General features: G+C 39.6%; 1 protein-coding gene across 2 annotated transcripts; it reads left to right on the plus strand.

The window, feature by feature from the left end:
• The first annotated feature begins 8 nt into the window (after positions 1-8).
• On the plus strand, positions 9-24,588 carry CRYZ (crystallin zeta). Of its 2 annotated transcripts, XM_019919995.3 has the most exons (10): positions 26-131; positions 4,854-4,903; positions 5,020-5,143; positions 6,783-6,935; positions 10,934-11,097; positions 15,415-15,466; positions 19,798-19,947; positions 23,092-23,193; positions 23,294-23,389; positions 23,850-24,588. In XM_019919995.3, exons 3-10 carry the CDS (start codon positions 5,033-5,035, stop codon positions 24,012-24,014), a joined length of 993 nt encoding a protein of 330 aa, XP_019775554.2. In that variant the 5' UTR covers positions 26-131; positions 4,854-4,903; positions 5,020-5,032; the 3' UTR covers positions 24,015-24,588. The 2 variants fall into 2 exon arrangements, with proteins under 2 accessions (XP_004326424.2, XP_019775554.2); XM_004326376.4 differs by lacking the exon at positions 4,854-4,903 and having other exon boundaries at positions 9-131.
• Positions 24,589-24,609: the final 21 nt, after the last annotated feature.

Genomic DNA, 24,609 nt, shown 5'->3' on the forward strand with positions numbered 1-24,609 from the left:
CTTCCTCGGGCCCGCCCCTGGGGGCGGGGCTAGGCGGAGCCTGAAAGCGCCGCGGATGACGCGGCCCGTGCCTTTTTTCCGTGGAACCTGAGGGATCCCTCACAGATTTTGATTTCCCACTCTAGAACCGGGTAAGTGGTTTAAAAAGCCCCCTTAGTTCAGGCTGCGGACCTCCCCCGCGCTCGTCCCAAAGGAACCGAGCTGGATTTTGGCTGCGCTCCTGTCCTGCGTTCCGTCCTCCCCTAGAACCAGTGAATAAGGTGTTCGTGGCCGAAGTTATTCCCCTCCAGGTGCTGCAAGTTGGTCATCCGTAAATCACCAGGGCAGTTTTACTTGCTGGTCCTGAGACCCCGGCTTTGCTTTCTGGCAGAGTGAGTGTTTCGGGTCCCACGGTGGGGCGCCCGTTGGTACTCCCCCCATCCCGCTCCCTCTGCCTATCCTTCCTCTAGATTTCCCCTCGGCCCGGCCTGGGATCTGGATTCCTGCGGCCGCGCGCGTTTGCTGTGACCCCCGCCACAGGCAGCCGGAGGAGCCACTTTCTCCTTTCAGGCTCCTGTTTCCCAGGGCTCTTTCTGTCCGGCCTTTCCTCCTGCTTTGCCATCAGAGTTGCCGTCTTACTTTTGGAGAGAAATGTGTAGATTTTTTTCATCCCCCGCCCCCCCGCCCCATGGCTCCCACCTAGAAGAATTTTCAAAAGAAAGAAAATTAACAAAACACCTTGTGAACACATCGTGGGATATTTACGCAGTTCCTAGAGGAAACTTATCTCAGTGACCAAGAAAAGTGTGTTAATGATTGAACCACTGAAAGGCAAAGGTTTGGACTATTGGTCCGCAACTAGTAGAAATGGCGGTGTGATTCCCACTGAAACCACTGGGATGCTCCATGAGTGTCTGGTCAGCAGTAGTAAATCGCACCGAGCTCCGCTCCATCCAGTCTTTTCCTCAGAATACCTGGAGGGGTTTAGAATAATTATCTATTCAACTCCTTCTCCACCCCTTCTTAACAGAAGTGGGTACTGAGATCCAGGCCAGTGAAGTAACCCGACAAGGTCACATGGCCAGTAAGAGACTTTTCTGTGGCTACTTTTAATTGTTAAAATTTTTTCTGGGTTAAGAATAATAAATAATATGCTGACATGAGTCATTCTTGATCAAAAGCAGCACATTTTGTAATGTTTGATTCTCTTTCCAAGTTTTTTTTCTTGCTAGAAATTCTTACTTAAGAATTATTTAAGGATTTTCTGTTTGCTTTTATGATATGCCTTTGCTTTGGCTTTGTGAATTGATCTGTTCATTTTGTGTGAATATATTTCCCACATTTTCCCTATCTCTTTAATTTTCATTTAAACCAAATAGATTCAAGTGTAGCTTGGAAAAGATCACTGTTTGAGGAAGAATTTTAAATTCTGTATTTCCTCCATTTGCAAAGTATGGTTGGCAGCCTTTCAGAGGTAAAAAGTAAAACCAACATTAAACCAAGGTGCTCTAGTTCTTTAAAGTTTATATTTGATAAATAGAAAAACCTATTTGAAGTATAGGCTTAATTAAAATACACAAGCAGTGTGACAGCCTGCTGCTGACTGCAAATGATTTACTCTGAATAATAGAGCTTACAGCTTGTCAGGCGTGCTCTGAAGCACTCACCATGTGCTGTTGCAGTTCATCTTCACAAGGATCCTATGGTAGGGAGTATTGGCCCCATTTTACAGATAGGGAAATTATTAGTTTTCCTAATAGAATCACATCCAGTGTATCTCTAGTAGAGCCCTTAACTTATGGGCATTTGAAAATTTTCAGACTCAGAGCAGATACCTTAATCATAAAATATGTAATGCTACCTGCAATCTCTAAGAAATTAAAGGTCCTATATGCCAGCATTTCAAAGGGTGAGATGAAAAGGATTTTACAGTAAGGGGAAAAAAACACCTAACAATATTTAAGGTGTTGGTTTCCAGCTGTGCTTCCGTGTGACCCTGGTGAGTCTCTTAACCCCCTGAATGTTTTCTCATCCATAACATGGATGGTGATTTTATTTCCACTTCTGCACACAATTAAATGGTGGTTTTAATAGCTTGCTTTTCTACCTATTGTGAAAATTATATCAATGGGTGTGAAAGATGTGCTTTTTAGAAGAAATCAGGTATCGCAAGGGTTTAAGAATTGTAATTAATATTAGTGTGTTGTGTTATTCTATTATTTTTTTAGCATAGTACCTATATTATGAAGCAGATGAGGATCCTGTGGGTAGTTGAGGGGGTTCAAAGGCCATGAGTGCAGATTGGAGCCTGATCAATCATGGTGGCAAAGGCTCAGTGGGAAGTTAGATCGCCAGAAACACAGTAGAAGTCAGAGCTGTCAAGGTCATGCCCTGTTTCCTTACGAGCTCCATAGGATAAGGTGTAGTACTTGGCAAAGAAGGGGGGTCTTCTAAATCCAGGATTAAGGATGAATCTCCTCCTTCCTTTGTTCTTTTCTTCCAACTTAGCAAATGTCCAAAAGTGAGGGGAAAAAATGTATGTGCTAGATATTTTTGACAGATCCTATTTCAGGGTAATTTTGCTTTTATTATTGCTACAGCTTTTTGAGGGTACCAGTGATGTCTGTTGGTGTAAAGATAGATGTGAGAGCTTGAAAGAAATAAATAGGTAGGAAGTAGGTAGATATTGAAAGTGGAAAAAGAGCTACTCCTCTTAACGTGGTGTGTGTGTGCATTGGGGGAGATGAGGGCAGAGTGGGCAGGAGCTGGGGAGGGGTGGGGCTTGTTCTCTTTGCCCTCTGTGGTCTCTGAGTTTGGTACAGTGCCTTGCTTACAATTAACGTTCAAAAAATACATGTTGAATGAATAACAACCAGTGTTTGGCATTAGTGTTTTGTTTAAATGATTCTCTGGACTGTGAACTCTTTGAGGCTAAGGACTTGATTTTACAAAAAAGTGCTGTAAATATTGTCACATTAAATCAAAGATGACTATAGAATTATAGAACCAAAGATATTTTAATGAATAAGAAATTGGAAAGGAGAAAATAGATGGGAAAGGAACTGTGATATCACTATGTATAGGAGTAAACATTTGTCAGGTTCTGTGGTTGATACTTGCCGTCTCTTGCATGGTAACCCTGAGTGGAACTCAAGTTTTCAGATGAAGAAGCTCAAAAAAAGTGACTTCCTTGCCCAAGACCACACAGCTAGTACATGATAGATCTGGGATTCGTACTGAGAACTGTCAGATTCCACAGCCCACACTCTTTCCACAACACCATGCTGAAGACAAAAAGGAAAAAACAAAAGAACTATCTTCTTATTTTCAGAGTGGAAAAGTCTGATCTGTGCAACCTTTTCTTTTTCTGTTTTATTTTCTTTATGTATATATTTCACTTTCTTCTCTAAGAAATACTCAGCTTGAGCGAAGACCCAAATAGAAATGCGGTAGTGAGACTGCTGGGTAGTAGGTATGGCGTGAGCTGCCTTTTCCTGGTCCTAGCTCCCTGCACAGGACTTCTCACCCTAGGACTGCTTGGTGCTCTACAGTGCAGTGAGGTTTATGCCTGCTTCTGCCCCCCCTTTTTTTTTATAAGAGGGCTGCCCTTCAGGATATGTCATTGGTAAACAGCCTTTTAGCAATGGAGAGTTTACTTTCTCCTCTGTGCTAGGTACTATATTAAATCATTTTAAATAAAGGGTTTTTAAACGACACAACTTTTGATCAGTTATATCAAGAACTTCCCATTAATACCATCAAAGTGCTTTGATTCCCTTCACACATGGAACGCTACTTTATAGTTAGCATGGGCTCCGTTCTGAGGAGTCCTGTGTTGGACTGCAGTACAGCAAAGATCTTTCATCTCAAGCCCTAGTTTCTGCAACTCTTTTTGATGTTTCAGTGGCTCGTGGTTGGTGAATATGATTATTCCAGAAGTTAGCAAAGATGTTCCCGGTGTTGGCAGAGTCTAACGATATTTGATATGGTTAATTTCAAGAAATTGTCATAGCACACAAATAAAATTATGGAGATCAGTCAAAGCCCTTTCATTGCATCTCTATAGGTATAAGATTTTCAAAGTTATCCAATTCTCTATATAAATATTCTTTACCTTTTCTAAACTTATTTTAACTCTTGAGTTTTCATTTCAATATTAACAGTGGTAGCAGAGAAAGGTTAACTATAAATTACCCTCATTATTAAAAAAGATTACATACAAAGCAGTGTTTTTAGTTTTTAATGTTTGTTCTTCTTTGTTAAGATGAATGAGCTTCATAAAACTAAGTGTTTCAACATTGATAAATCTCAAAAACTTAATGCTGAGAAGAAAAAGCAAGTTTCAGAATTTAGTACAATATGATCCAATCTAAATAAAGTTTGAAAACATGAAAAACAATAACAATAGCACATATTGTTTACCAATGTAAATACATGTGGCAGTGGTATTACATCTTGCCTGAGAAGGATGAGCACTGAGTTTATGGGAATAGTCATCTCTTAAAACTGTGGGACAGAAATGGGATTGGGGATGGGTACCGGAGGCTTTGGTTACATGTACATGTTTTAGGTTTTTACAATGTTAAGATTTGTTAAAGCTGGGTGGCAGGTAAATGTTTATTATATTCTTTATATTTCTTTCTATATTTGAAATATTACATAACCTAACAAAAGAAGATCTATTTATCTAATGTTAAGAAAACTTAAATTAGCTCCTAGAATTCCAAGATGTTGCAGCCCAAGCTTACACCAAAGGAAACCTAAGATACTGTATCATGTCTCACCTATCCAGATGTTTTTGTTTGTATGTTTGATTCCCTTGTTGAAGGCACTGAATCCCTACAGGAAGTAATATGAAGTACTTTGCTTTGCAGCTGAAGGATTTGTAAGATGAAAGGTCCTCAAACATGAAATGAGATCAGTGGTAAGCTCATGATTTAAACTGTTGTTTGAAAAATTGTTTGATCTTCTCCCTCCAGGAGAAAAAAACATAGTGACAGCCTAGATACAATATGACAATATGTTAATTTTTTTCCTTAGTATCTAGGTCACCATGGCGACTGGACAGAAGTTGATGAGAGCTATTAGAGTTTTTGAATTTGGTGGACCAGAAGTGCTGAAACTCCAGTCGAATGTTGCCATACCAATTCCGAAAGACCATCAGGTGGAAATCATTACTTAAAAACAGGCAATAATTACACTGAGTGTGCATCTCTAGCACATCAAGCTAATGTTCGAAAGAAGCAAACTCACAATGCTTTATAAAGACATTGAATTAGGACAGAGTTTACACTGTTTGCCTCTATAAGCTCTGACAAGGCTAACATAATTCTAACTAGTGAAGTAAATGTATGAAAAGGAATAACATCTTGTAAGAAAAGTTTTAAAGTTGAGAATCATCTGTGTAATTGGATTTTTCTGAATGGAGTCATAACTAGGTTTGAACAAGTTATTCTGTTACAGACTTTCAGTCATGATCTTTGTTTTATGCATGGGGAAAATAATTTTCTTCTGCATACATGCTTTTTCACATATAAGAAAATTTAAATGCAGAGTTTAATCATTTCCGGTGACTTCAACAATATACTTTTTCAATAAAAATTGTGTATTTTTATTATTGCACCTTCCATGGCTCTCAAGTCTAATTTCCTTAGCAAGCTTTATGAGAGTTTTTACAGTGTGGCCATAATTTGGCAAATATTTATTTCTTATCATTCCTTCTCAACAGACTGCTGTAACAACACAAGCTTTATCTGGTTTCCCCAAGAGGTCCTGTCATTCCTTCTGTCTTTGCACATACTATTCCTTTAACCTGAAATAGCCTTTTTCTCCCATTCTGAAAGAATTTCTACTCATTCTTTAAGACCTAGCTCAAATACACTTCCTTTGTAAGACCTTTCCTTACTTTTATAGCAGAAGTAATCGTTCTGTATCAGTTAAGGTAAAATTAGCTTCTATTGTTGATGTAGCCTCAAAATGTCAAGGGTTCAACAATAGAAAATGATGTCTCATTCACTAAATTCCACAATTCTAAAATGTTGGTGGATAGAGTTCTCCTCCAAAGTGATTTAGGGACCTGGATTTCTTCCATCATGTGGCTCTGCCACCTTCAACACCTTTCTTCTGAGTTTGCTATGGAAGGGTGGAGACACTATGTGAATTGCCTAGGAAGGTCTTTGTGGGCCAGGCCTGAAAGGAGCTCTCATCACTTTTGTTCACATTCCATTTGGCTACTCGTAACTGTGAAGGAGCCAGGAAGGAATATTCTTCCTACCTGCCTAGGAGGAGGAGGAAATAGATTTGATGAGCACATAGTGGTCTCTGCCACACATCCGCTCATATTTCCACCACTGTTTTTCCCAAATGTTTATACTATAGCACATAAACCATTCTGTCTTATCTTTTTTTTCTTTTTATTAGTGCACTCAGATTTTATTTTATTTTTTAAATTTTTATTGGAGTATAGTTGATTTACAATGTAGTATTAGTTCCAGGTATACAGCAAAGAGAATCAATTATACATATATATATATATCCACTCTCTTTTTTCTTTATATTCTTTTCCCATATAGGCCGTTACAGAGTACTGAGTAGAGTTCCTTGTGCTAGACAGCAGGTTCTTATTAGTTATTTTATATATTATAGTGTGTGTATATGTTGGGTTTGTAAAACTGTAATGTGAGCTCATTGAAGGCAGGGTTTTCCTCACCATTTTTATAGCTTCCATAATCACTACAGTCCTAGCATAATGCTGAATGAATGCCTAAATGCTCTGTTTGAACTAAAGTACATTGTTATTGCAGGTTCTAATTAAAGTCCAAGCATGTGGTGTAAACCCGGTGGACACATATATTCGCTCTGGTACTTACAGTAGAAAACCACTTCTACCCTATACTCCTGGCTTAGATGTGGCCGGAATAATAGAAGCTGTCGGAGAGAGTGTATCTGCTTTCAAGGTATTACATTTTTAATTATTTCTATTTTAGCTTAATATGTATGTATTTTTTTAACATTTTAACATAGCTGTAAAGTATATCTGTGTTTAAGTCTTTAAAAGGCCCCATTACACAATTTCTGCCACTTGGGGGACTCCTCTAGTCAAAAAAGAAATTACCTTTTATCCAGAGACCTTGCTTGTCTGATTGTTGGGAGTAAGTGCTGGGTCATTTCTGTGTTTCCATATCCCCGCAGAATTGAACTATGATCCTTTGATTTGACAGAAATACGTAAGGAAAGAAAAGAAGCAAGGAAATTATACTATTTCCTAACTCTTGGTAATACACAGCCAGCATAGTTTTTTATTTCTTCTATAAAATTAGTTTCACAGAATACAGGGAAGGCTAATTCTTTTGAATAATCAGTAAAAGATGAAAAAATGCAAGGTCAGCTCTACATTTTTAGAGCTGTGACTCAGACCAAGGTGACCGAGTCAATGAAAATGTTATGATCAGGGCTTTCATTATTTATGTGCCAAAAGACATAAAAAACATAGTAAATTCATGTTCTTTCGTCTTTCCTCATGATTCCTTGACCTGCTTAACTATGGCAGCACATTTACCAAAATTGAACTGAGACAGCGAAGATTAACGTGGCCCAGGCCCAGGAAGCCAGGCAAATTCCTACAGCTTTCCACTCCTCCGCCTGTGGCAGTCTGGCTTCTGCCCCCACCGCTCACTAATGGCCTCTATATTGCTGGAGCTAATGGGCCCTTTTATGTCATTATCTCTCTTGACTTCTGTGTGACACTTGACACTCTCAGCCACTTACTTTTCTTAAAAATCTTTTTCTTCAGCTCCTGTGACATCCTCTCTCTCCCTTCCTCTCTGGGCATCCTTTTTCAAGCTCCCTTTTCTCTGCATGCCCCTCACATCTTGGTGTGTTGCCCAGCGCTCGCCGTCCCTACTTAGACTCTGCTTTTTATATTTTCTCCCTCATGATGGTCTCATACACACCCTTGGTTTCCATTATCACATGTGATATCCTTAGCTTAGAATCTTCTAATAAGCTCTGGACCCGTGCTGTCCAAATACAGTAGCCACTGGCCACACAAGGCTATTTAAAATTCACATTCAATTAAAATGAAAAGTTCATTTACTCAAATGCTTAATAGACCCAGATGTCTAGTGGCTACCCTATTGGGCAGTGCAGATGCAGAGCATTTACATCATCACAGAAGGTTGTGTTGCAGGGCACAGGACCCACATCGGCAACCTCCAGAAACCTCTTACTCATTGTGTCTAAAAGGGAGCTCATCTTTTCTCACAGCAGATCTGCTGCTGTCTCATGTGACTGTCTTGGTGACATCTGGGGTTTGAGGCTTACCTCTCCATTCACTCTCCCTCACTCAGCTCTCCCTTACTGGAACTGTTTCCTCTCTCCTCTTTTCCTCCCCACTGCCTGTAGTGTAGTTCTGGTTATCTTACATGGTCCTTTACCTGGATTTCTATAATAGGTACAACTTACCACCCTCCCTTCTTCCCCTGAGAATCTATCCTTGCTCTATAAGGAGTAATTTTCTAAAATGTACTTATGATTATTCTACATCTCTGTTTTAACTCTTGCATTAATTCTCTGTAGATTTCAAGGTACTGCTGGAACTGCTTATGTTATGAAAGAAGACTGTTTCGTGCTCTCTCCCCCACCTATCTTTTTCCATTCTTATCTCCCATTCCTTCTCACCCTGTAGTTTATTCTTTAGTAATAACTGTTTGTTCTTCCCTGCATATCCCATGCTCTTTCATCTCTGTGTCTTTGTTCATATTGGCTCTTCTGCGTGGCAGAACTAAACTGAAACTTATATACATGGGTTCAAGGGCTTTTACCTTCCAGCTTTCATTTCTTTTCATTTTATCTCCCGAAACTATTACATTCCACACATTAAACTACTTATTCGTTGGGAATGAATGCTGATGATTTCTCAGCACCTATTCCTGCCACTGTTCCTTGATGTACTTTGTTTCCTTCATCCATAATGACTTTTCCCAGGTCTGGTTTTCAATTCAAGATCTTGTTCTGTCCTTCAAAGCCTACCTCAAATACTAGTTTCTCAGTGAAGCTGTTCTTGAGTCCTTCAACTTAGAAATAATTCCTTTCTTTTTCTTGTACCTATCTTTGATGGCCCATCGTATTTGCCTTGCTTTGTAATTATTTCTATCCTTTTTTTTTCCTCTTCCTAGCATTTAAGAAGCTTGAGATTAGGGAGAGTGTCTTGCTATTAATATCCATCACAGAACTTGAAGTACTACTTTCCGTAGTGGATTCTCAGAACAGGTTTGAATTATATTGAAATCAATGCAATGTGTTTTTAAGCTGTAAAAACAGAATTAATCTTACATTAGTCATACTTGACCATTTGCAGGCAACACTGTTAAGCAGTGATGCTTGTCTTTGACTCCTAGATGCCTTTTGAACCTTTTTTATCTCTACCTCACCACATAGTGCTTTATTATAGGGCAAATTTAAGTATACTGAGAATTATTGCCTTACTGTTTTGCTTATTCCGAGGAGTATTTCCTTTTTTATTCTCTTTAAGAAATAGGAGTTAGCTTTTATTGTAATTCATAGCTGATATAGAATTCAGCTAATAAATGACTGAGCCAGGATTTGAATGTAGGTATGGCAGACTCTAATGTTCATATTCTCTCTACTACATTGAGATTGTTGAGGCTAGTTCTTTAATAGACCTGTGAAATAGATTATGAAAAACTGTATTCTCTTACTTTATCTTGGGTGTGTGTGTTGCAGGGGGGCAATAATGAGAAGAGGCAAAAAATGATAATGATTTTCATCATTGTACAGTGTACTCTTCTATTACTGAAAGGAATGGAAGACCGTTCTTTCTCAAACTTAGCCACTAAGTTTGGTTTTAGGCTGACCTGCATAACAAGTAACATGAAAACTATTTTCTACAGGTGTTTTTTATTTTCCTGTATCTTTGTAAACTGTTGTGTATGTGTGTGTACACTCTCATATATACTTATTCTTGAATCTGTAATCCTACATAGGTGGCAACAACTCTGTTGCCTATGTCATGCTCAATTAAAAAGAAATCTTATAAGATTTCCACGTATTATGGAGAAAAAAAAGAAATAGGAGTTAGGAGAGGTGCTTGTACTGGGCAGTCTAATTTCCCTAGTGTGCAGGTTACTTTGGGCAGGCCTGTAGTGCTTGTGTGGTGCCTTACCTTACCCTCAGTCATGCTTCTGCTTTCCAGTAGCAAGGACCCAGCAGACGTTTGTTTATTGAGAGTTTTTATGTTTCTAGTGCTGTGACAGGTGAAGACATCTGTCCTGGCTCATCTTTGCTGGTCAGATCCAGGCAGAGTTGCCTGCTTTTTGGTGTATGCATGAAAAATGAGGGAAATACAGAAACAAATCTATGGAAAAGATTTAGAACAGGTGTTTGGTGTGTGGAAGAAACCTTACATTTTATTTGTTTCTTCTCCCTTGGTATTTTGGACCAAAAAAAGAAAAAAAAAGTTTTATATTAACTGCCATTTACTAACTGCTTGATCTGAGCTAATTACTGAACTTGTATGTGCGTCAGTTTCCTCATCTGTGTAGTGGGATTATCTAAAGGGAGATAATGAAAGTACTTTCCTCATAGGCTGTCATGAAGATCAAATTAGATAATACTCATTAGACACTTAACGCAGTGCCTAGCACAGCAAGCACTCAATAAAGGTTAGTTATCATCATTATTATTAGACCATGCTGGACATTCTTTCTTTTATTTTTCCTATTTCCCTTGATTTTACTTCTTACTAGTTCCCATTAATAGAACATTTTAAAATGTTCGGTATTTTGAAGTTATTTTTATGAGACCTTAGGATGTAGAAAACAGTATATAAATACTCATTTATTTCCTGTTATAAAGGTTGCATTATAAAGGATCGTACCCATTTTGACATCATTTTTAATCCCTAAAGCATTTATTAATTTATTGCTTTCCCCAGAAAGGTGACAGGGTTTTCACTACAAGCACAATCTCTGGGGGCTACGCAGAATATGCTCTGGCAGCCGATCACACTGTTTACACACTACCAGAAAAACTGGACTTTAAACAAGGAGCTGCCATCGGGATCCCGTATTTTACTGCCTATCGAGCTCTGCTTCACAGGTAATAACACACTCTGTCAGCTTTATAATCAGCACTAGAGGAGGGCAACATTAACTGGAGGAGGATAATATATAATTTATGCTTCCTACCACCCGTCCACCGTCGGTCATTTTTGGTTCCCATTAAGATTTATGGAGTAGAAACTGCTAATTTGGGAGACTATTCTAATCACTGAAGAAAAAAAAGAAGAGCAAAACACTGTCTTTGTCTTCGTCATGCTCACAGTCTAGTAAGTGAAGGGAGTAAGGGAGTAAGAGTAATAATATTGATGTATAATGTGGAAAGGACAGTGGTAGAGATGTGCATAGGTATCTATGGGATCACAAGGGATGTGCCTGTGGTGATGAGCTAGGGCTTCGTGGCAAGATGTAAGACTTGGATTATTTTAAAGCCATGGTTCAAAAATCTTGTTATCCAGCTCCAGAAACTAATTGCTGCAACTTAAAAGGGCTCTACCCTAGACCCACTGGTCAGTTTCCATGGATGATACCTGAGAATCTATATTGTAATTAAATTCTCTAGATATTTGAAAAGGATCAGAGGGACTTATCCTGGGGAAGGGTAGCTGGGAGTGGGGAGGGCATCCTAGACAATGGGAATAGTTGGTGTGGGGGGCAAACATCATGGTATCTGGGGAGAAAGAGCTATAGCAGTTTGCTTTTGTTAGATAGAAGATTTCAAGGCAAAGAGTGCTGAAGAATAAGGTTGGAACATAGTAATCTCTCAATAAATGTTAGCTGCCATTATCAAATAGGCGGGATTCAGATAATAAAAAGCTAGATTATAGCGCTCACACATTGTTCCTTAAGGGATTGGGGGGGTCATACAGTGTTTTTTTCAGGAGAGTGATATTGTCATATTTGTGTTTCAGTAAGATCACCTATTTGCTATGCGAAGGATGGATTTGATGACGGGAATGGAGAAAGAGATGGGAGGGTCTTATAGAAGTACCCTCTAGGAACAATACTTAAGGGCTAGAGCAAGGGTCGTGGTAGAGATGGAGAGGAAAGGACAACTGTTTAGGGGGTAAAATCAGAAATATTTGGTGACTGCATGTGGAGAATGAGGGAGAGAAAGAGCTTAAGAATACTTACAGCTTTAAACTTGGGTAATGTTTACTTTGACAAAGAGAAGGAGGAAAAAGTTTCAAAGGGAAACTGAGTTCAGTTTTGAATGTGAAACTAAGACAGACATCGTCATGGAGAAGTCCAGCAGTCTGTCGGATGAAAGAGTCTGAAGCTTGAAGCTTGGAGGTATAAATTTGGGGCTGTCAGCATGTGGAGAGCTGACAAAATGAAAGTCATTGAAATCCCTCAGGGAGTGAGAAGAACAGTGGAGTGAGACTAGAACCTTAGTGAGCATTGAAGAGTGTGGTCAAACGTAGGGAACAGAGTCCTAAGGGAACCAAAGGGAGTGTATCCCAAGGGCAAGAGAGTCCAGAGTCACCACGTCTGTTAAACATCTGTTAAGCTCGTAGGTGTTGAAGACAGGAATACCTAGGTTATAGTATTGTCTCCACCTACTACTGGTCAAGTTGCTTTCCTGTCTCAACGGTAGTTTACTGACTTGAAAAACATGGATGATAATAATAGCACGTACCTCATGGGGTGTGCTGAGAATTAAATGAGGTAATTAGTGCATGTAAAGCTCTTAGTATGTGAGTAGTACAGTCAGTGTGGGTAGTGTTAGGGGTAGTAGTTGATGTTGCTAACAAGGAGGTAAGCTAGTTGTCAAATGCAGCAGTGAGGGCTATTTGGGAAAAAATACCAGCCGGGCTTAGCAATTAGGAGGTCATTGGTTGCTTTCGTCAGTTCATTTTCTGTAGCGTGGTGGACAGAAGCTTGATTGAATGGGTTGAGGAAGGAAAAAAAAATCGATTCTTGAATGGAGACTACTCTTAAAAAGTGGGCGAGACAGGCAGGAAGGGGTAGAAGAGTACTTGAGGAGAGTGTGGGAACAAAAGGTTTTTTTTAAGGATGGACAGGACTTGGACATGTTTGTAGCTGAGAAAGGATCTGTCAGAGAGGGAGAGATGGAAGGCTTGGAAGAGAGGGCGGAGTGGCAGATGGAACAAGATCCTGAGCAGGGCAAGGAGACGACTTAGGACAGAGATAGAGAGATTGGCTTCAGTCGAAAGGAGAACTCATCTGTAAAGCCTGGAGGAGGTAGTGTAATTATGAAAAGTTGGTGGGCAGGGAGGTGAGACGTTGAAGGAGGAAGACAGAGAGAAGTTGGGGCAGTGTACCATGGGGTCCACGCTGACTAGGGAGGGAAGTGAGGCCAGGAGCAGCAAGAGGGCAGAAAAGGAGCAATTGAGAGACAGCGATCTGTGAAGCTGAAGAAGTTTCGAGAGAGTATGGGATAGGAGGAGTATAGGACAGAATCAGGATAGGAGGTTAATATTGCTTGTTAGTGTCTCATATTCCTCAGGTAGAATGGTTAGGGGTGGCTACCAGGTGTAGGGAGAGAGTGATAAAAGCAGAGGAGAATTCAGGAATTGTGATTTGCGGGTTTCCTCCCACGAATGTTGAAATCTCCCAGATTGGGGCTGGATTGGGGGTGGAGGAGGAAGCCTATGTGCCAGGTCCTAGTCTTCAGTAACTGCGATGGGGTGCTACAGCAGCACAGAAGGCCAGGCCACATGCTCCAGGCCTGCCGTGGGCCCCAGGGACAGAGGACTGTTAGTTCGGGTTCTCCAGAGAAGCAGAACCAACAGAATGTATATATTGATAGATTGACTTGTGGAGGCTTGGTGAGTCTAAAATCTGATGGGGAGGCTGGCAAGCTCTAGAGCCCAATAAGAGCAGCAGTTCAAATCCAAATGCAGTCTGCTGACAGAATCCCTTCTTGCTCTGGGAGAAGTCTGTCTTTGTTCTATTAAGGCCTTCAACTGAATGGGTGAAGCCCATCCACATTATGGAAGATAATCTGCTTTATTCAAAGACTACTGACTTAAATGTTAATCTCATCCAAAAAAGCACCTTCACAGAAACATCCAGAATGTTTGACTCATATCTGGCACCATGGCCCAGCCAAACTGACACATAAAATTAACCATCACAGTGACCCTACACAAGGATAGAAGGATCGTAGCCATGGGGATCCAGGAGAGGGTTAGCCAGCTTTTGCTCCACCCACTGCAGGCCCAGAGGTTTAGGAGAATGTGCTTAGTGTGTGAGGAGTTGTTTATAAGATTTAAAAAACAATCATTGGGAAGCATTTCATGACCCATGGCATAACGTTAGTAATCCTATTCCCTTACATTTGTATTTTACTTTTTTAAATGTTTTGGTAATACCTATCTCAGTTTATCGTTGCAAACCCTCAGTTTAACTCACTGCCCTCAACCCCTCATCTCCAAGCAAGCATGTTGGAGAAACTTCATTTACTGACTCACAATTGTCATTTGTCAGCTGTTGGCACGGGGGCTTGAGCAGGACTCCAGGTTACTGTGTTCTCACTCCCAGATTGAACATAATGTCTGTACAGGGTGGCCACGCCCTATTGTCCTGGTGAGTAAAGGATCCTTGCTGGGCGTCAGCTCTGGATCACACATTGGTTGCTGGCTTGAGACATCAGCACTTGTCCATCTGAAATGATAAGGCATCCCTCTTTGTCTTGCTGCACGTTCCATGTTCCATGTTTTCAGTGCAATAGAAAAACAGTGGTATGAACCAGAAGTAAAAAGAATATGTCATTTCACCAGAGGGTCTGGACATTTTAGGGGCTGACAGGGGAACCTGTGTGACAGGATTTATTGTGTTTTATACTCTCTTACCATCACTGACTCAGCATTGCTTCCTGAAGCGAGGGCTTAGAGGCTGTGCAGCCAGATATTCAAAGGCATGGAGAAGGAAGGCAGTAGCTGCTATGTTTACTTGGGTATTACTCTGTGTTTACCATGGAATAAAGACTGAGCTGTAACGACCCTGTTTTGCGACACTTTCTATGGGAATGAATGGCGGACTCCAGTTCCTCTAGGTGAAGCAATTTCACTTAACACACCAACAAGGCCTCTGAGAAGGTAGCCCAATAACGTGATCCCAGCATCCCAACGGTGCCTGGCATGTGATAGACTTCCAATAAACATTTGTTGAATGAATAAGTGAATTGAAGGTTTACTTTTATCTGTGGCTCTGAAGAACCATTGTTTGATCCTGTGGAGCTTGGAGAATATCTTGGGTTATATATCACGATGAGTTTCCTCTTTGGGTAAGTGTTAGTTGAACTGAGGGTAGAGTTCTCTTAAGAATTATGACAAGCATTGAGCTTAAGTAGCTCCAGAGTAAGGTGATGAAGCTATGCTTTCTTTTTCAGTGCCCGTGTGAAAGCTGGAGAAAGTGTTCTGGTTCATGGGGCTAGTGGAGGGGTAAGTATCTGTTCTTTAAGTTTATTTTTAAAAGAGCTTACGTTTGTGCGTTTCACGTTGTATTTCTTTAAGTTGTTTTTAAAAGCCAAATTTGTAAATATAGTCAGGGGTGCTTTTTTTCTTTTTGTAGCGAGGCTTCTTTAAATTCCATCTTCTGAAGGTGATTCCCTGTCATTAGTTTAGCATTTCTTGGTTAATTCAATAGATTACCAGGTCAAAAACGTATGCATTAGGTTTTCCACCTGTGTTGGGTATGGACCAAGATAAACTGGCTTTGTTTTTCTCTTCAAGTAGTGAATGTTACAAGAATTTTTATTTAGAATTTTAAACAGTTCTTTAAGGTTAATGTAAATTCCACATTCCCTTAGATAAGGAAACTAAGGCTCATTAAAGCTTTACCACTGTTGCCCCAGACAGCACTGCAAAGCCACACTGCGAGTCTTTGTCCTTTCTAGCTCCCTTCCTCCTGGCCTGCTGCGCTTTGATGACATTCGTGGGGTACATAGTATACAGCTGTGTCCCTCACACCACAACCCATGGCTTAAAATGCTAATGGGGCTGTGGGGGAGGGGGACTCAGAACTTATAAAATCAGCCCTGCAGTGAAATCACACAACGCAAGGCTGTCAGAAACCTCTTCAAGGAACTGGCTGTCAATCTGCCTCCGAGGAGCTTAGAGGAAAAGTTAGAGCTCTGAGGTTGGAATTTAACAAGAAATCCACATGACTTCTATCCTGCAGGTAAAGGCTTTAGAAATTTTGGAGACAGGATTTCGCATTTTTAAAATATAGGGCCTGGGGCTGGATGGTTCACCTTGAGGAAGCTGCTTAACCCTTTCAGGGCACTGTGTATTCCAGAGAGTAGAGGGAAAGAAGTAACCTATTAATGCCACATTGTTCCCAGAATAATGAGAGGCATCCTGAGAATATGAATTTACCTCTAAACGTGGCCAGATAATACAAACAGAGAATTCAGACCTCTGCATTATCTGTTACTTAATGTGAACGTATCACCAGGTTTCACACCCAGCTTCCTGTGTACCTTCAATAGATTAATTCTGAAGGATTTCACAGATCAGACTATTTACTAAAAAACACCAAGATTGTCTTTCTGGGGCTTGAGAAAATATGACAGATATACCTTGTCAAAAAACGCCCATTGTTTAGCTTCAGCGAAGAGGCTATTTGGGGGTTAAATTAAATTTAACCCTAAATAACTAAAGGATCTGTCAAACATTCATGTATTTAAATTGCTTTGGCTTTCAGAGAGCTAACCTTGTGCTCTGTATCAAAGGGAGAGATTTCAGTAGGAAGGGGAGAGAAGAGTTTAAAGAAAATCTCTTTTTATTCCCTTTACTCTCTTGTAAAAAGCCAGGTTGCTTCACCATGATTTTTTTTTAAAAGGCAGAATCCGCACTGTTCCCTGTGCTGGCTGAGTTTGTTAAATCCTTGGCTGGCAGGGATAGGCTGGCGACCTGGTGTGTGAAGCACTTCTGATCCTCCCTGCCCTATCAGAGGGAAACAGTGCTGGGTTTTGTCTTGCTTCTGTTTGTACTTTCTGTCCTCATTTAAATCAAATTCCTTTGGGATTATGTTGTGTATTTAAAATGGTGTCGAATGTATGAACACAGCTATTATTCCGATATGTTGGTGGGGAGTGCCCTATTTTAGTGTCAGCAAAATAAATAGAAGAAAAAATAGTTGACACATCATGACATATAATCTATTGAAGGAATATTGTTAGTATAATTGTTGACAAGAATAGAATAAACAGCACCTTTAAAATAGCTACTGAGTGCCCCTTTGAAGTAGTTAGAGCATAAGGAGGTATATTTACATTAACTCTTAGGTTGAAATGTGGTTTTATTAGAAGCCCCCTGTTTTTTTAATTGAAAATTAAAGTAGCAAAAATCAGTCATGCTAACCACATAGTGTATTGTTATTTCATGGAATTGAATGTCTGTTGCACTCAGTAGACAGTGAGTTCCCAGTGTTTGTTTTGGTGAAATCAAACAGATCCTCACCGTAACCCAAGTGGGTTCAGGCTCATCACTCCCATATGCCATATACTCTTTAAGGTCTGTTTCAGGCCTGGGAGTCTGTGATTCTGTTGCAATTTTAATTAGTTTCTATCGTCATTTTTCACCTTAATTCTTTTCTATCATGCCCAATCTATAATCATTTTACCTTCCTTTAAACCAGTGGTTATCAATAAGGGGTGATTTTATATCATCTCTTCTCCCCCTTGGGGACATTTGGCAGTGTCTGGGGACATTTCTGGTTGTTACAACTGGGTAAAGGGGTCTGGCATCCAGTGGATAGAAGCTAGGCATGCTGCTAAACATCCTTCACTGCACAGCATAGTCCCCGCTGCAAAGAGGTACCCGGCCCAATAGTGCCAAGTTTGAGAAAGCTTGCTCTAAATGTATGGGACCCTTATCTGTGCCATTCATTTGGCATGTGATCAAACGTATTTCCTAGTATTACAATTTAAATAATTGCTTTTATCTATATTCCTAAAATAATTTTATTTCTCCTTTATACTAAGCACATTTATCTAGTGCCCTAGTGATTTCATCAAGTCCCGTGGCTTTAAACTGATGAATCTCAAATTTACGTTTCCAATTCTGAATTCTTGTTAGCCCATACCCATATTCAGCTGATGACTTTACATCTTCAGTTAGGTGAGCAATATGCAGCTCAGCATGTTCAAAGTGAATTCTTGATGCTCTCACTAACTTGATCCTCTCTAATCTTCCTTATCCCAGTCAATCTACGCAGTTAATCTGGCCAAAGACCTGGGAGACATCCTTAATTTTTCTCTTTTCCTCACCTTCCACCTTCAATCTATAAGGAAGGCCTGGTCTTCCTACTCCCATTTCCCCCTACCTTCCTTTTGCCTCTCATATAATTGGAATTTCTTTTAAAAGCCTAATTTGGATCATATCCCTCTCCTGCTTAAACTCTGCAGTAGTTCTGCATGACTCTTAAATGTAATCCAAAGCCTTTACCTCCAAGGCCCTGTGTGCCTTGGCCTCTCTGTGCCCCTCTGGCCTCATCTTCTGCTGTCCCACATGTCCCGCCCTCAAGCCACATTGACCCTCTTTCATTTTTTTTTTTTAAATAAATTTATTTATTTATTTATTATTTTTGGCTGCATTAGGTCTTTGCCACTGCACGTGGGCTTTCCCTAGTTGCAGCGATCGGGGGCCACTCCTCATTGCGGCACGCGGGCCTCTCACCACGTCGGCCTCTCCCATTGCAGATCACGGGCTCCAGGCATGCGGGCCTAGTAGTTGTGGCCAGTGGGCTCCAGAGCGCAGGCTCAGCAGTTGTGGCACACGAGTCTAGCTGCTCCGGGGCATGTGGGATCTTCCCCGGTGAGGGATCAAACCCGTGTCCCCTGCATTGGCAGGCGGATTCCCAACCACTGAGCCACCAGGGAAGTCCCACATTGACCCTCTTTCTGACCTTTGAAGGCCCCAAGCTCATTCCTGGTTCAACCATGACCATTCAGCCTACAACATCTCCAGCAGGCTTCCCCGACCGTCACGTGCTTATCCCTCACTTCATTCAGGTCTCACCTCTTCAGAGCAGCCTTTCCTGATGACCTAACTGGCCCCTTTCCCTATCTCTTTATAACCCAATAGGCTGTTTTATTTTTTTCAAGTACTTTTCATTTTCTGAATTTACTTTATTCATTTATTTTTTCATGTGTTTATTATCTTCCCCCTACCTTAGAACATAAATTTCTTGCATGAAGAATCATGTCTTGCACATAATAAATAATAAACATTCATCATATTAGTGAATAAGTTAATTTGGTCATGTATGTACCTGTCTCCTCCACTTAAGTGGTAGAGGCCTTACCTTTGTTATGTAATATTTTATATGTACAATTAAAGTATGAAGTCAGTGAGCACATTTTCATCATCTTTAAACCCTGTATCTTTTGCACAAAGCAGATGCTAAATGAACATTTTGTGCAGTGGTTACAGACTCAAGCTCTGCAATCTGATTTGGTCCAGCTCCTGTTTCCATATATATAAGCTTCAATTTTCTCATCTGTGGACCAGGGACAATAACAATATCTACTTCATAGGCTTCTTGTGAGGATGAAATGAAGCAATACATAGAAAGTATTGAGTGTAATACCTGGCATATTATAAATGCTCAGTAATAGTTAGCTGTTGTTCTTATTTCTTTGTTTAGGCTCTTAAACTTCTTAACAATAGCTAGAACCTAGAAGAACCTAAAGTTCATTATATGTATTTAATAAATATTTGCAGGGATACAAAGAATCTAAAATGTTGGGCCATATTTTGTTTTTCAGGTTGGAATAGCAGCATGCCAAATTGCTAGAGCTTATGGCTTAAAGGTTTTGGGCACAGCTGGTACTGAGGAAGGACAAAAGATTGTTTTGCAAAATGGAGCCCACGAAGTGTTTAATCACAAAGAAGCTAATTACATTGATAAAATTAAGGTAAAATTGTTCTATAATTTTATAAAAGTAAAATTTTGTTTCATGGGAGACATTTTTTTTGTAAGTTCTTTTATCAACTACTCTCTTCAAGTTGTTTCTTTTGCTTATGTGTGTTTTAAAGATTTAATTAGTTTAACAGAGATGTCTAGTTTTCAAACCTTCACTATCATTTCTGTCTTGTTTATTTTTACTAAGTAAAATATAGCCTCTCTAGAGGCTTATAGCTATAAAAACTGGTACTCTTTAATGCAAATCACATTTTAAGTAAAGCCACAGCTTTGTATTTGCAGCTGTGAGGCAGGTTTTTTGTTTTTTTTAATATATATTGTGAATATTGTGAAATGATCACCATAACAAGTCTAGTTAACATCTGTCCCCATACACAGCTATAAAATTTTTTTTTCTTGTGATGAGAACTTTTAAGATCTACTCTCTTAGCAACTTTCAAATATATAATACAGTGTTATTAACTGTAGGTACCGTGCTATGCATTACACCCCCATGACTTAACTTATTTTACAACTGGAAGTTTGTACCTTCTGATCCCACCTTTACCCCTGTCACCCATCCCCCACCTCCACCCCACCTCTGGCCACAAAAAGGTAGTCTTAATATAATTTCTATTGGTGTATATTTTCCATAGAAGAGCAGTTATCCACTGATTAAAAACTGGATCTGTGTAGCCTAGGGAGTAAAGTTTATTTGTTTACTGGATACTTTGGAGGAGTGAGCACTACCTCATCCAAAGCACGAGATAGAATTTAGTTATTATTGCATCCATTCCATTGCTGCAACAGAATTCAAACAGATTCTGAAGTTCTCCATTTGTGCTGTAGTAGCAGTTTACTAAACACCTATTACTTTGCTAATCCCCAAACTACTTGCTCATGTTGAGAAAGAATTGGTATATTCCAGGTACTGATTACTGTGTAAACAAGGTCATTACAAACTGAGGAAAAATATGACCGAGAGTTTATTACCACTAAATCATCTTGCCAAAAAACTGAGTAAAGGCACTCCTTTGTTATATGTTGAGGGAACCTAAAATTGATTGAGTGTGCACTCATGATACCAGTATCAGAGATGAAAAATTGTCAGTTATTTTAAGAATATGTTTTTGTTTTACAGTCTAATTCCGTCTCTTCTACTGGTTCCTTATGCTTAAGTCTCTCTTATTCTCCAAAAACATTCTCTTAACTTTTTATCTCCCCCTCCTTTACCACCACACTTCTTGAAAAAGTCAGGGGTACTTACTGCTTTTACTTCCTTACCTCCACTGCAGTTTTGCTTCCACCCCAGCTACTTACAGGGCTTGTCAGGGGTGCTGGTAAGCGCCTAGTTACCAGGCAGCTGCTCTTGGCTCAGTCCTCATCCTGTCTGACCCTGACCACACCTCCTAGAAGCTGGCTCTCTTCTTACTTCTCCGACTTCATTTTCAGTCTCCCTTCTCTTCATTTTACTTAAATGTTGGTATTCCTTAGGTCTTCCCCCTTGCTCTCTGATCTTCTCTGGTGCTGCACCTCCATCCTGATTCATCTCATACGTACCCTTATACTGCTGGTTTCCAACACTACCTCTGGCCTGTTTCATTCCTTCACGCCATCAGCCTACTAGATATTGACACTCATCTGGTCCCTCAGGACAGAAACCCACATTTCATTTCCTGTCCCTGTTGTTTAATCACCATTCTCCCTCCTACCCATCAAATTGGTCACCTCATCTATCAGTGTCTTCTCTGACATGCCTTTCATATACGTCTCTGTTTCTCTTTTCCAGTCATCGTTGTGACTTAGTTTAGTCCTCATCTTCTTCAGCCTTGACTGTTATTCCCAGCTGAGCTAATCTCCCCTCTGTCTTCTCTACTGTCTCCAGCATTATTTGGTTCTCTGTTTAAAAAAAGGAAGAAAGAAAGAAAAAAGTCTTCAGAAATAACTGAAATGAGAGCTCCCTGAGAATAGGAATTTTTGTCTTTCTTGTTCCCTGCTGTACCTCCAGTGCCTAAAACAGTGTCTGGCACAAGAATTAATTAATGAACACCTGCCCCCCAAAAGTCCAAATCTTTTAACGTGCATTTGGTGTGTTTTCACAGTCTGAACCAATTTGCAATTTCTTGTCTCCCACCTCTTCCCCCACTCCCATCTCTTTCCCAGATACGTACTTCAGCTCTGCTGGGCCAGTTTCCAGTTCCAACCTGTACTCTTAGTCCCTACATCTTTGCTTTTCTGTTTCTTTTGTCCAGACCGACTGCCTCATGTCTAACTTCCTCTTGCGCCCTCTTCCTTCTGTTTTACTTAAGGAACTCCTACTCATCCCTCAGGGCCCAGGTCATCATCTCTGTGGAATTTTCTCTGACCTTTACAGGTGATCAGAGTTCTAACTTTTATTCCCTCCGTAACCTGTGGTTTATTTCTGCTAATATAGTACTTAGCCCATCACATCACAGCGAAGATTGTAGTGTTTTCCATCTTCCTCACTTTGTTTTGAGCTCTTTATGTCCATCTTGGCATTTCTAGTACCTCTCACAGTGCCTGACACAGGTATTCATTTTTTTGTTAAAATAAATGAATATAAGGTAGATATGTATAGCTTATTTAAGATCCAGTTTTAGATGCTGGGAACCGACCTCTGAGAGCCCAAAGGAAAAGAAATAGTCTGCCAAGCTGATTGTAGACCACTTAGAACAAAACTGAATGCACACACACACACACAATCCTGCAACAGCAAACAGCCAGTGATTTTTTTCTTTTGTTTTCTGTTTTTTAATAAAAATGGGAAACCCAATATCCAGTTTTGGATTTTTGATTTGTTCCTTCTTTCTCTATTGAAGTACATTTTGAAGATAGAAAATTTTCAGCTAAGGAAAAAGTACTTTATAGTCAAATTGAGTCTAAGCACCTGAAAATTTTGGACAAATTTTATTTCATTATAGCAATTTATTTAATACAGACCTTTATCATTTTAGATGTTGTAGCTAGTACCTTGGAATTACAGCATCACTATATAATTACATTATCTTAAAATTTGCATTATTAGTCTTTAAAATATAGCATCTTATGTCATTTGAAACACAGTTCTGTAATATATGGGACTATGATATATAGATTATTTTTCCTAATCTACTCTGCATTCTTTTATATTATATAGAAATCTGTTGGTGAAAAAGGAGTTGATGTCATTATTGAAATGCTAGCTAATGTAAATCTTAGCAACGATTTGAATCTTTTGTCACATGGAGGACGAGTAATAGTAAGTATTTCATTTTTTTTTTACCACTTTGTAGTTTTATCGTAATTTAACTCTATTTTGCAGTCATCTTTAACTATAGACATGCTGTTTTTCATACTAGGTTGTTGGCAGCAGGGGTCCTATTGAAATAAACCCACGGGACACCATGGCAAAGGAATCTAGCATAATAGGAGTTGCTCTCTATTCATCCACCAAGGTAGGAAAAGAAGTGACTCTGATTTTGGTACCTTAAACATTGATATAATTTGTCTAGTCAGGCAGACTGAAAATTTAAGTAGATGTTAAAGTTAGTTATCTAAGTGGGTTAAGGATTAATCCCTAGAAGATAACATCCCTAGAAGATAATCCCTAGAAGATAGGGTGACAGTATAATTTTATTTTCCAAGCCAAGGCACTTATGAAAGAGAAAGGAGATACTATTCGCAATTACTAATTACTTCAGGACGATAGGTATTTTGTAAACTGAGACCGTCACAGACAAATTGCACTAATGGTTAACCTATAGAGAACTACTTTTTTTGTAGTTCTGGACAAGTTGACAAAAGCTGCGTATTTGTGAGAAATTCTTAATGTTCTCTTAGATTCTGAAAAACTTTAATGCTTCTGAAAATTAAGTCATGTGTTCCTCTACTGAAAAAACTTTTTCTTTTCCTCAGGAGGAATTTCAGCAGTTTGCAGCAGCCCTTCAAGCTGGAATGGAAATTGGTTGGTTGAGACCAGTAATAGGTCCCCAGTATCCATTGGAGAAGGTGGCCCAGGCTCATGAAGATATCATTCATAGCAGTGGGGCTACTGGAAAAATGATTCTTCTCTTAAAATGATTAATCCTTCCACAGATTTCCTGCGTAATTAAAGGTTTCTTACCTCAGTTTTACGTACACTACATTTGCTTTAATTAGCATTCATTTGATTCAGTGAGTTTCTTATATTAAAAAAAAAATTTATCTTTAGCAATCATAGACATTGGAGTGCAATTTATTTTATAGCTGGGAATATTCTTTATGCCTTCTGCCTCTCATCAAGGATTCATCATAGTAGGAAATAGAATATTAGTGGTCACTTGGCATTGGAGGGCATTACAGAAATTCCTAACTGATACTTGATCATTGATTCCATACCTTTGACTAAAACATGCTAATTCAAAGTAAGACTGCTTGATTTCCAAGCCTACTTCTTTATAAGAACCTTATAGGGACTTCCCTGGTGGTCCAGTGGTTGAGACTTCGCCTACCAGTGCCGGTGGTGTGGGTTTGTTCCCTGGTTGGGAAGCTAGGATCCCACATGCCTTGGGGCCAAAAAAACCAAAACATAAAACAGAAACAATATTGTAAAAAATTCAATAAAAACTTTAAAAATGGTCCACATCCAAAAATCTTAAAAAAAAAAAAAAAAGAACCTTATAAAGGTTCTGTAGTC

Source organism: Tursiops truncatus, chromosome 1 (assembly GCF_011762595.2).
Source record: "Tursiops truncatus isolate mTurTru1 chromosome 1, mTurTru1.mat.Y, whole genome shotgun sequence".
NCBI lineage: Eukaryota > Metazoa > Chordata > Mammalia > Artiodactyla > Delphinidae > Tursiops > Tursiops truncatus.

Excerpts from the sequence above, each read along its gene's own strand:
- CRYZ (XM_004326376.4), top strand. The coding sequence starts at position 5,033 with ATGGCGACTGGACAGAAGTTGATGAGAGCTATTAGAGTTTTTGAATTT. Across the intron at positions 11,098-15,414 it reads TATCGAGCTCTGCTTCACAG|TGCCCGTGTGAAAGCTGGAG; the intron begins GTAATAACACAC and ends TTTCTTTTTCAG. Across the intron at positions 23,194-23,293 it reads CACATGGAGGACGAGTAATA|GTTGTTGGCAGCAGGGGTCC; the intron begins GTAAGTATTTCA and ends TTTTCATACTAG.